Source organism: Amia ocellicauda, chromosome 6, assembly GCF_036373705.1.
Source record: "Amia ocellicauda isolate fAmiCal2 chromosome 6, fAmiCal2.hap1, whole genome shotgun sequence".
NCBI classification, from domain to species: Eukaryota; Metazoa; Chordata; class Actinopteri; order Amiiformes; family Amiidae; genus Amia; species Amia ocellicauda.
In genome coordinates this window covers 5458391-5476334 of record NC_089855.1, presented here as the reverse complement: position 1 = coordinate 5476334, position 17944 = coordinate 5458391, and the positions used below count along the sequence as shown (strand labels likewise).

The window sequence follows — 17944 nt, the reverse complement described above, 5'->3', positions numbered from 1 at the left end:
GGTTATCTAATGTCACAGTTATTTATAGTGTCAGTCGCCGACCTTCCCCTTTCAAAGGACAGCACTGTTTTTTAGCGAGGCAGATGAAACGCCCAGCCTGACACCTGGATTACTCGCAGGCCATTGAAGGATAAGCCCTCATTTCTTTTTCCAAATTACTTATTTTGTGGGGTTTTCAGAGATCTGTTTATGAAACTGTGTGTAGAGTCATACATTATTCTGGTATAAAATCTTTTTTGTTTGTTTGTTACTGCTTAACTGGTTTATGTTAAAGGACGATTACCTCCATGTCTAACTGCCGTGTGTTACTCAAACTGTAAACTGTTAGCACCGCAAAATACAACATGGCACAGAAACCGCTGCGCATGGGGGTTCGAGAGCTGGGACGCGGTATTTCACATTCTTCCAAAACCACAGACTAAGCAGCAGTTTGAAATGGTGAAACAGGAGTTAGATGATTACTTATACTAAAAGTCAGAAACAATACGTCTAGTTTTCCTTCCCTTGCTCATTCATAAGTGTGAGAAAAATGGATTACAATAGATATAAATAATCCACACAAAAGCCTGTTCTTATGAATTGTCTGCAGCTCCCAGAATAGAAGGATTTGTCACCTTTTCCACTCTTGGTGAGCTTTATACTTTCTGGTTGAATCGTGGCTATTGGGTCACCCGCCTACTGCACCCTAAACTTTGGTATCACGCAATTTTCTTGGAGGGACCCATTTCCTTCCTGAGAGCGCCCAACAGGTCATGAAAAATGTCCGTGTTGGGGAAGGTGCCCTGCCCACACTATCGGAGAGCAGCGAGCGACTGCCAGATGGGGACTTTCCAATCGTTTGGAGGAGATGACCTCTTGGGAGCATCAGCTTTGAACGTGTGCAGTGGAAAAACATTATGAGAAAAAAAAACAAGGATAACAAAGAGGAGTGTGGCCTCGGCATCAACCCCTATTGTACAAACCACTGGTAATTATAACTCAACAGCCAATTTAATTTCCATTCCTTCCAATGAAGTTGTTTAACTTGGACACGGTTTCACAAACTACACGGCTCCAGGAGTGAGGAGTGATATTCCACTGTTTAACGGCGCGTTTTTGGGACTGCGTGCGTTTCATCCTCGCAGCTGAACCAAGCTGGGGTTGCTCTCCGTTCATTTTCCAGGCTTGTTTGGTCAGGAATGGAAGTGGGATCTTTTTTTTTGCCATCGATCAGGGTGGCTTGGCTCATACAGTAAACATAATCACAGTGTTTATCTTTGAGAGAGCAGCTGTACAGAATTATACTCGAGAGCGTCACGTGACCGTTAGGGTTAGCGCTAGGGGCGAAGGATTTGAATCCCTGTGCAGTAAAGCTCTTGAAATGTGAGTTGACCCCAAGATGTCATCTCTGGGGGCTTGGTGATGTCAGAGATCAAGGTCAATATCCCTCACTGGTTGTAAAGTGGGTAAATATTCTGCTTTAAGCTGGATGAATGCCACATAAAGTGCAGAGAAAAGACTAACATCAAAGAGATATACAGATATTTACTGTTCTCCAGCATAGCCTCGGCATGTTCATAAGCAGCTTTAAAACAAGTACAGCATAATGTAGCCTGAAGCCGGTGTTATAGACTCATGTTGTTGTAAAAACTAAGAACAATATGCTGAGGAACACTGTTTATTTTAAATTTTTACGACATACTGTAATATATATAATTATATAATTTGCTTACGTAGGTTTTCTGTCACTTTGCTTTACGTTTGGCACTTTATTGAAGCTGGGTGGAAATAGTACAGTTAATGTGCCTCTGATGGTAGTATTTGAGCCATTCTTGGTCTTTAATAAAGGGTCATTTAGACGTACCACCAACTGTTGCCATAATTAAACAAGACCCATATTCATCCTTTGGTCACGTGACTGTAGTGGCCTTACAGTGCAGTAAGAAAAACCTCAGCACACTAATATTTCCAAAAATAGTTGAGCACCTGGGTATACTTTTGGCTCTGTATCGAAGATGACAAGCACAGGATATGCATTATTCAGTTATCAAAGGTGTTGTAATGGAAAAACTTTGTCAGTTTTTGCATTAGTTGGAAAAAAATGAAATCCTTCTGTTGTTAATGTATTTGTATTTGAAAGGACGACTAGAGTTTATTTTATAGTCTTTTATGCTGCAGTCAACAGCAGGATGCAGTTTTGTTTGAGGATCCTATCAGCACTGTTATCGTGGCAGGGCTGTCTATAACGAGACGTGAGTGTATATTATTAAATCTCATTCTTCAAACACAGGATATGTCATACAATATTTTCACACCTCATATTCTCAAATGATTTATAGTATAATGATTATAACCCTCAATTTTAATTTGAATAAGTTACTTAGTCCACAACAGGGTAGGGAATGTGAAACAAAACTGTCCTTTATGAATGTACGAAGAAAACACAGCTCTTAAACACCAAGCTGCATACATTTCCATTTCCTGTTTTTTTGTCTACAAAGTTAGAACTAGAATTGATTTAGGAACACCTCCTGCCATTTTCCAGTGGACCTGGGTGATAAATGTTTAACCTTGACCAATTAGTCCTCTGGTAAAAACAGTGCATTGGAAATAGGTCACTGTATTTCAGTTCCTTCCCTAAAGCAGGCTTGTGGTCGGATTGAATCAATACATTGACCCACCCGCTAATTGAAAATTACAATCGGTTATATTTACGAGTAGAAAAAGTACCGTCTAACAAAACATGTAGCTGTGCCACTGAGGAGAGGTTTTCAGTTTTGTTTCAGGGAGCGGGTCAGCAGTTTGATGTGATCTCAGCCTCAGTCTCTTAAATGATGTGTTTATCGAAGGAGAAAAACAGTACAAATTGAAAACTTGGCCGGGGAACGGCATTAAAGACGAATCTGAGGTGTACTGGCCTGTTAATAAGCTACAAGCGATGAGCAAACCCAAGCCTGGATCGTACTGTGACGGAAGTCTGCTTATGATGTTTGACAGAGTTCAAAACATTCATGTGACCTCAGAGGGTAGGAGAAGCGAATCTTTGCAAAGCATATCGCCATCCCAGTGCAGCAGTAAGTGAACTGTCTGGAGGATGAGACAGGCCAGACAATACAAATCAATATCCCAAAGCACGGCACAAAGGTTCACTGCCACGTGTTCTCAGAGACATTGGCGCAGGAGGTAAAACGGTGAGCTGGGAGCGTGCAAGAATGACCCATAATGCAATGGGCGTCAGTTAGAGAATGAACTAACTACCCCATCTTCCCTTCTTCGCCTGGTTCTCTGGCTTCTCTCTCTGACAGACTATTAGTGCATCAAATACATTTCAGTGTTTTACAGTATCCTGCAAAGCAAAGCCAAAAAGTCATTAAAGCTGCTGGTGTCTTCACACGCTGGATGCAGACAGCCACCTGGATTCCTTTACCTCATATTTTGGCATCCCTGCTTCAGTGATATATTACAGTAAAGCACTTGTGAAAAGACTGCTCTAATTGGTTCATCAGGATTCTCTGTATTTCTCCCGTTACTGACGCGCAGAGTCATTGTTGTAATTTTTTTACTCATACTGTGCCAGGGGAGCAAATATCACTCAATTACCTTTCTTCATTTGCAAGTAAAATCACACTCAATTTGTCACGTCTGTGCTGTCTTGTGCCAGATTTAATACAATCGTAAATTCCTCTGTGTTCGGAGATCCTAATTTTAATCGGGCCGACCCCTAAATATATAGGAAGAACAAAACAGTAGTTTATGTTTAGATGCGTTACATGTTTGATTCGCATCAAAGTCCTTCAAGAAAAATAGTTGGCATCTCTAGATCGCGAGGCACTAATATTTGCCTTGTCAATCATGTTTGTATATTTGCATTCATCAAAAACAATTATATTGAAAGATTTAGTTCAAAGGTAAAATCCCTAACACACAACACCTCTTCCTTGGATTGTAACTGTATTAAATGTCACAGTTGTGATAGCGGGTCTTGCTTATGCATACGTCTTCACCAAGCTCTGTTATTTTACAAGACCCCCGTGGTGCCAATGTGTCACGGTTCAGTAATGCTGAGCTTTCAGACATAAGACCGTGCTCAGCTTCTTGTTCTTTGATGTCCGGCAAATGAAAAATGTAAACTGTTACATAGGCTATATATATAAACTCGTTTCAAGATTGTTTTAATTGAGTAGAAGTTAATATTTGGTATATATATAAATAATAAAATGTACATAGCCGATTTGAAAACATTAAACATGGCTTGTGTGACCTGTCACCTGGGATAAGGGTGTCTGCCAAGAAATAAATAAATAATACTAGTATTTTATGAAGAGTCTGCATTTTGTGTGTTGAATGTACTAATCCTGCTGTTGTATAAACTGCATTGAATGCCATCTCGTAATCCTGCAGGAGCACAGTGCGAGTAATACTTAATAATTACAGCATATAACACTTCCATAACAGGAAGAGATTATTATATAGGCCTGCTAGCATTTGTTAACACCTGAATCTGTGTTCCCACTACAGGACTTGCTCACAGCTGTGCCCGGTGCGATGCGTGCCATTGTTGGAGTCGGGCAGCTATTTGTGCTAAGCATAGGAAATTGTGTATAGACCACAGAGAGTTCATGACATCATTATTTACACGTTTGTCAGAAACCCGATGGGGGTATGATACGCATGTCATGAATCTGTGAAACGGTTTCGCCGCGCTTCGTGCCTGCGATATATCCAGTTGTTTGGAACAATAGGCTTTCTTTTCAACGGTAGACGCAATATGAATAGCTTTCGGTAAGAGCTCGTTATCTGGTATACAATAGGTTAATCAAGAGGAGAAGAATTCGAACTTCTTGGCTGTCGAACCTCTCGACACTGGTCACATCGGGAGCTGATTAAAGGTATGAAGCAGTAACAGCACCCTGGATGTTTCCTCTGATATACTGAAGCGCATAATGAATGTGTGTGTTCGAGCTGAAACAATATATATTTTAAGCTGCAAGATGCCTGGTAGGAATTCTGTTATCAAGGCAACACTGCCTACAGAAGATATCCTGGTTAAGATTGTGTGTTTTTTACACACCGATAGATGAGTGTTCAGATGAATACAATATCAACAAACGACTGCAGCAATGACTTAAAAGGTCTACCATTTGCAAAGGGCTTATTAATATCAGATTGTTTTGATTGGCTTGCTCATCTTCCCTGACAAACCTCGACGTGCGAACAGACTCTGTCGATACTCAGCGCTTGAGTTCTCCGGACGTCTCTCTATTCGCACCGTGCCGTGATATTCAGAAGATGCAGAAAAGGCTTTTGTAAACAGAGAAGAGCGATCCTCGAGTGTTCTGGATTCGCACGGGCGCCAGTGGAGAAACAAAAGTGTTGTCAGGGAGGTCAAGTATGAAGAACCCCATCGAGCCTCAGTCGGAACTGAATTTATAGAATAAATTACAGATTATCTCATTGTGCCGTTAAGGAATGCTTCCTTCCACAGGGAGCTTTAGCCCAGTGTCCGCCTCCAATATCATCTCTTGGCAGAAACTCGGCTTGGAAGATCCGTTTATGTGGAGTTTTGTTTTCATCTCAAGAATACAGGCCAGCTTTCTTTTCATGTTGCTTAACCATTCCCCCCCCGACTGAATCTAAAAACTGCTGTTGGTAATGAAATGGGGGAAGCCTATTGTTACTGCTAAGAGAAAGTGAGACTTATACACTTTTAGAACAAGGTTGTTGTTTTGGTTTTAGGCTCTGTGGTTGGGTTCCCATCCTAAAAGTCTATATGTTTATATGTCAAGATCTGTCCGCCTAAAAGCCTAAATTAAAACCTTCGGGATTGAACTGGGATGGTTGTCTTTTCAGCCCTGACCTGTTTTGGGTTGCCGTCATTCTGTTGGCACTGACATTCAGAGCAGCTTTCTAACCATCTCCCTTTATTCCTGTGTTTCTTGGCTGACCTGTCAATCTCCTGTCCTCTGTTTCCATTTCAAAAGTCCCTCTCGCATTGTTTCGATCCTTCATCTGCATGTGGCCATACCATTGCAGTCTCAGTGCCTGCATTTCATTACGAACGCCCTGGCCTTTTTACTTTGTGATGGTTTCATTTCTCTGGCCTTCAAAGTCCCAGGTTACACCTCCATAAGATACGAGAGAACAGGCCAGTTCAACAATCTTTTGAATTTGGAGGGAACAGGAGCTTCAGCTGTCTTTGGTGTTTCAGCCACCCTAACCTTGGCTATTTAATTCATCAGAAGTGCTGTGCCTTCTTTATGAGCTATTCAACCAGTCTATTTGATATGTATGAAGAAGATTATTCATTCCTTTAGCTTTTAGTCGAGATGAGAGCATCTGTGCGGTCGCTCATGCGTGTCAGAAATCGTGTGCATGTTTACTTTAAAACTCTGTGTCAATTGACTTGCCATCGCTACAACACCCAGAAGATCTTTGTTTTGTTATCGTGTGCAAGAGAAACAGAATGATATTCGTGTACTGTGGTACAATTACAATGTCAAAGGTTAATAAGATCCCAAACCACTTCATCTTACAGATCACCTTAAATCATCAATTTCTACATACTGGGAGCACATGGGAGTTATTAAATCAATTAAGCAGCTCCTGAAATCTGCAGGTATTCAGATGATTGCTCCAATGGTTTGTAAATGACTGAAATGACCAAACCACCTGCTTAATTGTTTTTAATTAAATGCTTTCCGGTGTTTAAAAATTGGTGATAGAAGGATAGAATTGGTGACAAAATGTTGTAAATTTTCTTTGATGATCTGTGTCCTTCAAACTGAAACTTTGAGACATTTTATTAAGACCATGGGCTGCTTGTATTCAGTGAAAAGTTTTGGAAAGGAATATTACTGTGAAAACAAAAAACATTCAGAAAAAACATCTCAGGCGTGAAACAGTGTTAGTAGCTCTGTAAATGCAGAACATAATAAAGTATTATATTGCTCCCTGCTCTGAAAACTGAATCTGCGGAGCCGTATTTCCTGGGCATACTTAACTGAGTTATTGTGATTGCCCTGCCACTCTTCAGAGAGGGGAACAATAATGCGCCCCAGAAGAGAAGGAGAAAACAGAATTGCGTTTCTGTATTCATTTGAGATCCCCTCTTTCTCCATATTGTTTGTTTGTTTGCTCGCGCCTCTATTCACAGCTTTCAGTAAGTCATCAGCATGAAATTTTGATTTACTTAACCGAGTATGAAAAGCAGCCAAGAAATAAATAAATAAAAGGGCGAATCAGCCGTAGCCTGACAGATCCTGCTCTGTAGGGACTCCTACTTGCATTTATTCTTGGTCTGATGTTTCTCATTCGGCTCTGGCTGTAAAAAGGCTGAGACAGTAAAATACGATTATGTCCTTAATGAAGTGGAATTCCTGTCTGCAGTATAATAATATGACCCCACCCCTAACTCTGCATTTTAAAACTCCTGCCAACCAATTCATCCTCTGTCCTTTAGGGCTGTTCCATATATGAGAGAGACAGAGACACAGAGAGACATACAGAGAGAGGCTGAGACATAGACAATGAGAGAGAGAGAGAGAGAGAGAGAGAGACACACAGTACTCCCCCGCCGCTGGCCTCCTTGGGCTCTTACTGACAAATCCATTAAACAGGTATGTAAAGCGTGGGGTTGGAGAGAAACGTTCTTGGCGAGGCCGATGCGTCACGGCCCTGTGTACACCTGTGCCCAGGGGTGTTGCTGATAGACCCAGTAGGCTTCTGTTACTCTGTGTATTTCTCCATAAAATAAAAACGCTCAGAGAGGAAGTGGCGTTATCTCTCTGCCCGCTGGCAGATCGCAGACGGAGCTATCTCAGGATCGAGGATCGAGGCTATGACTTTGAGCAACAAAATTAAATTCATGGAACAAAGACCGATGCTGCACAAAAGCTTGACATCATCGGCTTTTCATTGTGGGTCTTTGTTTTTATTTTACTGCTCTCAGAGCCCTCCACACAGAGGGGCTTGAACTGATTTGGCTATTTCCTGTTTGTTTGTTGTTGTTGGTTTCCAGTAAGCAGCCTGTAGTCGTTTCCATTTCCTGACACAATCAGTGTGAGCCCGGGGACTGTAAATCGACTCTCCTTGGCTACTAAGGTTGGCCTAAGTAGGCTGATCCCATGTACGAAGCCATAATAATCTTTTGGATAGACTGGAGACAATTTTTTGCAAAGTAAATGACTACAACTCTAAAGTATGGCTAACAATCAAGCTCCTATTACTGTGGGGTCTATTGCATCTGAGGTTGTTGGTCAGTTGTACGAACAAAATTTTTTACGACCTGCATGACAATTGTAAATCATTAAACACCACAGGTATCTAAATCTAAATGCAGGCCGTGATCACAAGTAAACCCGAAACCCAGCCTGTATTCAACCTTGACTGTGTCATATTCAAATAATCTGTGTCACTGTTTTCGCCTCTAGTCTTGCTTAGAAATGTTTTGAAAGGATCAGAGTCACTTTGAAACCGGGGCGTTACTTTGTGCCAGGAATGCATATAAAGACAATACCTCCAATAAGTTCTCAAGGATATTTTAAGTGACTGTACAGGGTTTATGTTTTCAGGAGTCACCTTACAGTGCGCTTCCTGAAGATATTAAAAGTCATCGGTGAAACTGAGAAGGGATGACATCACAGATAAAAGGGGATGATAATCGAATCTGGCAGACCGAAAGTAACACCAAGGATGAAAGCTGAGAAGACTATTTTCAATGTGGTTTCTTCAAAACTTCAAAAAATCAATACGCTTTCTCGACTCCCTGCTGTGAACCATCAGATCGGGTTTAAAATAAATACGATTGACTGATGATTTTACCTGGCCATATAGCAACACCCTAATTGACTCCTTGCTCAGGACTCTTTTTTTAGTTGAATGCTGCACGCTTCAAAATTACAATATCACAGTCTGAAATGTATAACGTTTTAATTTTATTACAGTGCTTTAATATGTAACTAAATTAATATACAATATGATTTCATATATATATATATTTTTTTTTAAGCATGGCTAGTATGTTTATAAAAAACGATACGTGTCATAGATAATATAATATATAGTAAGAAATAAAAATATAGAATAAAAAGCCAAACATGCTACCACAAGCTGTTTTGTGGAAAATGTCAAATTTTTCAATTTTAACATCATATCTAAAGCTATCCATTTTAGTCTAAATCAAATTTGTGTGCATTCTTTTTCAGGAACATTGAACAACTCAAACCAGATGCATGCTTTTAATACTTTGTGAATCTGTACACTGCCTTTCATGCAGATGGAGTAATTGTATGGAATCCTCTTATTCTTCAACACTATGTTTATACCAAATACAAATATATGCAAATGCATCTAATTTGGAAACTGATTCTTAGTTTTCCTTCTCGTCCTACCTAAAAAGTAATCAAATTCAAGTATTTGTATTTATGTTCTGGTACATAGTTTTGATGCCGTGCTGTTACAAATTACAGCCAATCATTAATTCTTTATTATATATGTTTTTTTTAATTTCTGAGAATAGCAAGCCTGAAGCTTCATCTAGTTTTCTTGTTGATACTATTCCCAGAATGCGTGTTAATTTATATTTTAAGAGTTTAGTGGTGAAGGATCCTTTCATAAAAGTTTCACACATCTTCAATATTTTAAGCCGTATTTAACAATTTATCGTGTCTGTCATATCTCTTTGAAGTCTCTTTGTAGTTCAGGAGGTGATTTAATAATACATGCTGTATTTGTGTCTGTTATGTTTGACTCCAGCCTCCTCATCCAATATAAATATAGATTAATATGCTTTTTGTAAGGTGTGATGTTTACATCTTATGTCCGCATTTAATGGCGTTCGCCGGGGTCTACATAAACACACGCACTGGAAATAAACAGCGTCCAGCTGCTGCTCCGGCTCACATATGGTTCATCAGTAAAGTTGGCTTGAAAACACTTGGCCTTCGCGGGCAGCACACAGACTCTTACACTGAGAGACAAGACTCCCCACTCGTAGCTCCAGGGCTGCGGGGCTCTGATGTGGCTGTCTTATCTTCCCGGGCTGGAGATTGTAAGCTGCTGTTTATGTCATCAGAATTCGTGTGACAACAGGCTGAATCGCAGGAGAAAAGAAGCTCGTAATGCATTTAATAAGGTGTGGGCCCTTTCCACAGCATTATTGACTGCTGCAGTGTCCTCCCCTAGTCCTCTGTCTAGTGCAGCTAGAAGTTAGTCTCCTGATTAATCACTCCTGTCCCCCTGCAGGGCTGTGCGATTGAGGTCAGGACACAGAGCCGGCATCGAAATGCGTCCCTCTCTGCCCTGCGTGAGCCGACGGGTGGCACCCCGGGCTTCGTGACAAGTTGCATTATCGTGTTGATAGATGTATATGCCTCCTTTCCATTTAAATGCCAATCAATGTTGGCAGCACACTTTTGGACCTGCTGGCAGTCCTGGTGCACTTCCCAAAAAACAACCTCAGCATCGCTAGGACAGTCCATTACTGGGAGGGAGGCTTGTTCAGTTATATTTGGTAATATAGTATATTCCCTTATCATACAACATGCCTTTTCCCCCCTTAAAATTGTATTTCCTCCTGCCTGCTACGTGGAGGCTCAGTTGCAGCCTGGTGTGACCTCTCTCTGTTCCATCAGAGCCGTTTAATTCTCTACAGACCACACGGGTGACGTGTATAGATGGTATTACACATGTTAACCTAGCATTCAACTCGTCTGAGGAAGATGGCGTAAGAAACCGGCAATGGAAGCGTGTAAACTGCAGGCCAGATTTGCTGTGCAGGGAATTCGAGTTGTAGACAGATTTAGGCTCTCCAACATCTCGCGATACAGACTGAGTCTCGGAGGCCAACCAGGTCTATAGGTTGATTTAATAATTTCAACTACATTTGACCATTACTAGAAGGTTTATAAAAAAACTCGCTGGTCCTTGTCCCGTTCTTATTCGTTTGAAATGAATGAATCTCCGGACGTGGTCGAACAGAGCGCTCTCGGCCTTTAATCGTATCAGTGCTTTTAGTTTATAACAGTGTTATGACATTAATGGTTTTGTTGTATTATTTATCGTTCGTGGTTTGTCAGTACTTAGTTGTTAAACACTTTTTCTTACATCTTTTTTTGTTTTTCTTACTTCGCTAAGTGTTCATGATGTGTGATTTTGAATTCAAAATTTCAAAAGCAGTTTCTTTTACAAAGAAGGAAGAAAACCCCAAACAAAATGTTGTCAGCGCTGAGCTCTTGTACTGATCCACACAGAAACCATTCCCCACTGCGACCGGCCTCCTCCAGTCCCTTCTAATGGATTACATCACTGTGGCTTTAACATGAATAAAATATGTTTTAAGAGCACTGGTGTATAAACTAGGTTACTTCGCTTAAACAAGCTTACGCAGAATTCCACGAAGAGTGTTGATATGAAAAATTACGACCCGCAAGAGTGATTCGTTGAACCGCAGAATATTTCTCAATTCCGAATCCGCGAAAATGAAGACGAGCTTTTAACCTCTTTTTCAAACTATTAATGAAATAGCTATATGTCATACAAAACTTCTGGCATGCAAACATTCACAGTATGAAATGGAGCAATATGCTCTGTGTACAAGGTGACAGTAGTTTTGAATGCCAGGTATTTGTCAATATCTTGAGTTTCCAAGAACACCTCAGAATGCAAACATGGTTCCTGTGGTCCGGTTTACAATGTTCAGCTTTAAAGGGCAGCAAGCCAGTCAAGGTCACAGTCCAGGCAGACAACAAAGGAGGAACAGGTATCCTCTGGCCTTCAGTGTAGTTTAATTATACTTCTTGTGTATACACATAAGATCCTAAAATAGTCCCCCGATTGTATCTTGTGTTTCTTTTCTTTTTAATTTATGTAAATATTTTTATCTTTTGCTTGTTTCTTTGTTTATTGGTTTCTTGTGGTGTTAATATATCAACATTTCCATATAAAAATAGATAAAATGTACATATTTGTTTGGATACTCTTTTCGGACCAAATGTATCATCGGTGCCTTATTTGTCTGCACCAGAATAATAGGTCAGTGAATTAATAAAAAAACACCAGAAGGATAATCCATCCATGGAATGTGCCTTACTTGGAAAACGACCCGCAAATTCATCTGGACATAATCCAAACAAAACACGAAATGGTCCCCTACTGTGGTTCTGATTTGGCAATGCTAAGAGCAGGGTATAAAAAATATATAAGTCCTTGTTCGGTATTTAAACTGTTTCCAGGCAGAAAAGACAGAAGTGTCTGTATAGAGACACAGATAGGTAGACAAGCTGCATGTGGGATTGATGCTTAATTGGATGATGGATGATTTATGCATGGTTTACTTTTCCAAAGTAGATCACTCTGGGAAATCATAAGCACTCGAGCTTTTAGTGTCGGAGCTGAGCAGCAGCTATGATTAGGTCTCAGTCTGATGGCGAGAAGCGCGAGGTTAGCAAACAATGACTGCAAAGCAAATGTGACAAGCTGAGCAATATCATGGATTCTAAAATCTAAGAATTATTTGAAATTATTTTATTCTTTATCCTGTCCTCAGAACAGATTGTTTAAATTGTATTTATGATTATATGTAGTGTTGTAACACTATTGTCACTCTTGTCTGTTTGCTCATGCTTTTCTTCTCTCTCTCTCTTCTTTGCAGCAAGCATTGGACTCCAACCTTGGCAACCTAATTAAGAGGAACAATGAGCTGGAGACTCTAATGGGAAAGTTGATCCAGACATGTCAACACGTTGAGGTGAGTGCTTTACAATTACCAGCTCCCCTTCCCGTCCATCCGTGCATCCAGCTCTTTGCAGTGTCGGTCTTGTGGCACGTGTGCCGGCAGTGTCATCACTTCCATATCTGATTGCATGTCTTGTGTTTTTATTTAACATCCCAGGTGCGATGCACAGTTAGAAAGCTCAGACTGTCCACAGGATTACGTTATGCAGGATGTATACCAGCAACTATAGGAAGGGCCCAAGGGCCTGTCCTTGTGTGCTTTTGAAAGCTGTAATTGGTTCTTATTATGTCATCCACTATACCTGCGATATATCAAGTAGCTGTCGGAAAAGATAGATCTTTCTGGATTCATTCACTGTCATATAGGATGTGCGTTTCTTTGGTCGGTTTAGCCTGAAATTTCACCGAGTTGGATTTGCCAAGTGTATGGTTTTATTTTCTTAATTATTCTGCATAATTGAAATCCTTTGATACAGTAGCGTATTTGTGTTCTGGTTTTAAACAGTATGAGCACATTCATTACTAATTGGCATCGTGTAGGCTGTGTGTTTTGGGGGTTGATTCCCAGAGTCGCAGGACCAAGTCAGCAAGTATCAGTCCATGTTTTGATAAGTAGTTATGACTGGCACGTTGCTTGTTTACAAGGGCACGGCGAGACTGTCGATTATTATACATGATGGAGTGCTTGCTGCCTGTTATGTTTGGCCCAGTGTCAATGCAGAATGTGTTAAGTTAAAAGGAAAGACAAGGTTACATAATAGCAGGTACTGCCTGTTGGATTTATTTTCCTGTAGGTTTGCCCCAGGGGGTTCAAAGGAATTGAGGCTTTTCCCCACAGACCTGTCATTTCACATGTTCATAAATAATATAAAAGTTATGCACAAACTACGAACACTTCCTGAAAATCTGGTTATTTCTGTACTTGCCAACATCATTATAATAATAATCCTCATAAGAGTAGTGGCAGCAAAATATTATGCACAGCACCTTTCAGTTTAACACATTTAAAATCATAGTTAGCATCTATTACTGTTGTTGTAGACTATCGATATTTAGACTCTACTTCTAAGTCCTGTATTCAAAAGTATATGTTAATGTTTTCAATATAGTTTACTGTTTGCTCAACATTCTCCAAAAAGCAATTTGTTTAACGATAATTGCTTTTATGTATTTCAGTCTCCACAAACTACATTTGAGCTTTTCATCATCATTTTATATGGCTTTTTACTTGCAGACAAATCAGAAACATTACAATGTCAAAAGTTTACTTGCATGCATTTTAATGAATGCATGTTTGAAAGAGCAGGGGAAACAATCAGTTCGCTCAGGCTGAGATTCACCGGGGGGAATTGCTCTCCGCTTGTTTTAAAGGAAAATGTTTGACTGTGTAGATTTTACAGCAAAACACATAAGTACCGCTGCGTGCAAACGGCAACATGTCTGGTTTGATTTTAGGACCGGGACCACTTTAATGTGGGATTGTAGTCTGACAGGGGGTATTAATACAAAGACATACCTGCCCCTCAGCAAAGAGAATATACACAGCCAGGGCAGAGTTTCACAAATGGGAAAGAGTTTGTCACAGTCTTTATACTGCCTGCTCAACATGCAATATGAATGGAGTTTAAGTCAGGGGTTCAGGAGATGTAAGTGTTTCTTCGATGTTAAGATGAAGACATGCACCAATTCCCGATTCTTGTTTCATTTTTAACTTCATCCTGCTCAATTTTAAATAGTCTGCTAAAGCATTCCGGACGTTTTAACCTTTGAAACCCCAGTGACACATAAATCACAAGTAAATCGGGATACTATGTTTGTAAAGCCGGTTAAATGTTTGCAAGAGTTACGTCACGCTAGGTCCTTAAGGGTTAAAGTATGACTTCAGTGCGTGTGGATCTGAACAGAGCCGGTCCTGTGTGCTCCCAAGCAGAGGAATTAAACTTCGCCGAAACGAGGGCACGTTTTTACAGCCTGGCAAAACACGGGCTGTGCTGACCTCAGGAACAGAAAGGAAATCCATAATGTTAGCCTTTGCTAATTCAGGGTGCAGAAGTATGTTTTATTGAGCTCTTTTCTGTTTATTTTGAGAGTCTGAATCATAATGATTTAGTTATAATTAGTCAGTTCTTCGAGTGTTTTCCAAATATGTTTCAAACAAATGGGTCAGTGCTGGTGCGTCTATGTGTAGACGTTCCCTAAACAAAGTGCACTAGCACACTTAGATGCGATATCTGTAGGTACATCCGAACGTGCTGAATTAAGGAGTCAGCATCTGTGAAATCATAAACATTAAATGCTGCCGAACTATGGTTAGGTACTGAAATTTGCTTTGTTTCTTGTTGATAAAGGAGAACATCCAAAGTAAAGTCACAACACCTTCAAGTAGTTTTCCTTTAACACTTCTCAAAGATGTTGTTGTTTGCTTTCAAAAATACCAAAGCTCTTTCACACAGTTCCTGCTTTTGAGTGTAAATGACTGCAGGTGTGCAGAGTTGGAGACATGCTGACTCAGCCCCTTTACTCGTCAGTTACAGGGAGTTAGTCGTGTTCAACAATAACCCTCTAAACCTGGTTAAACTAGCAAAAGCTCTTGTGTGTTCATCGAGCAGAGGCAGTGTAAATACAGTCTGTATTTTATGACAGTGACCACAACATCAGAAAAATATGAAAGTTTATGCCAGGGTGGAAGTCACACTGATATTTGTCCTTTTGGATAAGTTTGGACATCCTGCTTTGTGTTAATTACAGACAGGATGCAGGATGTGCGATTCCTTCTCCACACGCCCTTTGAAGGCGAACCCTTGCACTTTTTAAACTTCATATATTTCTCGTCTGTATCAAGTGAGATGAGGAATATCTTAATAAAGAGAAACACATCAACTAAGTATCCAGATGTCATTTACAGTCGTACATTGTCACGGACGATTTGTGCTTGATTGCTCGTCAATCAACTGCCCCTATCAGCACTGTAGGGCAACAGATTAACACCCGGCAAATGGGCCCTTCAGCCCAGTATATCATTACGGTGCCAGAGAGACTCATCCCTGTTATGGAGAATTAAGTCACCAATGAAAGTGAAGACCGTAGCCTTTCTGGTAGCAGTATTTAGTTTCAGCTTCACTAAGGCGTTAATGGGGTGTGAGCTAGGGGTCCCGTCCGGGAGGTCTGCAGCCCCCTGTGTGAGGGATCTGCTTCATTGGCTGTTCACTACCCATGGCATTTCTCTCAACACATCCACCTTCACGATCTGTGTCTCATCTTCTTCAGCAGTCACTATTAATTCCCGGATGAACGGCGGTCGCAGTTATTCAGCCCGGTTTGTAGATGTTGCGTACCTGATATTGTCGCTGTCAATGGCTGTCAGTGGCCTCGTTTATTTCCTCATGGGGGGGATAGAATCGACGGCTTTGAACCGCTGGGCCGCACGTGAGATTAACAGCGCGGAAACGTGCACTACGGCGGGGGGCAGAGTCCCTACAGACTGCTAGACCCCTCTCCTACCTGCCTGTGCTTCTGACTCCGGCATCCTACTCCGCTGGTGGTGCTTATTGATTTGAAAGTATGAATCAGGTTCATTCAGTTCCCATTTTATAGAACATCAAAACCTTTTCTTTTTGTCGACCGTGGTTAAGATGCAGAAAACAGAGTACATGGTGTGCGCATCGGAGGCTGAAGATATTGCTTTTCTGTTCAAATAAACGTTCCCCCGGTGCTTGTCCTCCGGGATGAATCGGCTTTACAGATGTTTTGAGGGAGTTTCCTGTGTCAAAGTATGCAGTGTTATTGCTACTGCACTCTCTTTGAGAAACCTCAGCTTATCTCTGGCATCTCCACACAAATCAAACAGTTAATGACACCTTCTTTGTAGTAATAATACTAAGTTAATAAAGTTTCTAACCCTATTTGTGTTGAATGCATGCATTACCTAATAACTGCAGAATAATTTAAATGTTCTGTGATCCGTTTCTAGCCCACATTTTATAATGCACACAATCTGGATGCCACACACACTAACACAAGACAGTTGACAAAGGACAGCAGGCTTTATTCATCGGCAGTGACTGAACATCACACAGCACACAGCCAGTCAAAGTCACAAATAGTCATTTGTACAAAAAAATGTAGAAGCATTTCTCCACAGTTCGTATTGCGAGCCCAACATGGAGCCATGAATCCATGGATGTATAAAACTTCATCCTTCCCCTCATCTTAATCATAAGTCCTTCCAGGGTCCTTACACAGTGATGCACAAATACCTGCCGTTTATTTTGGGTAAACCCACAGATATCCCTCCACAGGGCAGCATATGGGCCTCTTCTCGGCCCACGAATTTCCTGTTCATGGTCACATGCTGTCTTGCCTCCATCGGCCCAGCCCAGCACGGACTTCCCGAGCACATCTGCTGTCCCGCTGGGCCATTTTGCGCTTCTTTTTAGTTCCCTGAATGGAATCTGGCCTTCAGTCTCTTTGATAACCGTCTGAGTTCCTGATCTGAGGAAACTCTCCTCACGGCTGTCACAATAAACACGGTTCTGCTGAAGTCAAAAGCAACCCAAAGGAAAAAGACAGTGCCTACCCTTCTGGAGTCACTGACAAGTTTTTCTGCTCTTTGTCGAGAGATCGTGATGCTTTCTGAGACCTTGGGATAGTTTATTGTTGACTGATGTATCTCCTGACTACAGTGTCTTTGATTAGAGTCTTTAATTATTGATTATTTTGGGCCTTTCTCTTGCCGTTATGTATCAGGAGGGAAAATAAATTATTAAAGTGCAATAATACTTCCACGCTTTTATTTTTCTCCAAGATTATATCAACTCTAAAGTGGCCTTTTTCAGTGAATCCCAGTGGTCTAATTCAATATGTATTGAAGTATTACTTTTGTGGTTAGATGTTTTCTCGTTGAACAAGTTTTACTCAAAAGTAATTTAATTTTACTGGGATCTCTCCAATAACAGTGTAGTTGGCAGAATATTACAAATCAATAAGGGAAATCAAAATGCATATCCTTCATGGTTATACACTCAAATGCGATATTGTTTTGAAATGTTAACCTGAATGGTTCCTTTGAAAAGGATGCACTTGATGTTAACCTAAATATACAAGCCAGACAATGGTAATATTTTCTGAACATGTCCTTTGTCGTGTGCTAGCAGGCCTTCCTAGAGGTGCCAATGAACACAAAAAAAAGAATCTAAAACAATCCAAACAGCTGCATAAACAATTCCTGGCAATA

General features: G+C 40.7%; 1 protein-coding gene across 4 annotated transcripts in view; it reads left to right on the top strand.

Annotated features, from left to right (window-relative positions):
* Nucleotides 1-17944, top strand: part of mid1 (midline 1) — a 125297-nt gene that overhangs the window by 90347 nt on the left and 17006 nt on the right. For all 4 annotated transcript variants that reach the window (XM_066705907.1, XM_066705910.1, XM_066705906.1 and 1 more), the window contains exon 3: nt 12629-12724. In XM_066705907.1, coding sequence (XP_066562004.1) covers nt 12629-12724 — 96 coding nt within the window. The remainder of the gene's footprint in view (nt 1-12628; nt 12725-17944) is intronic.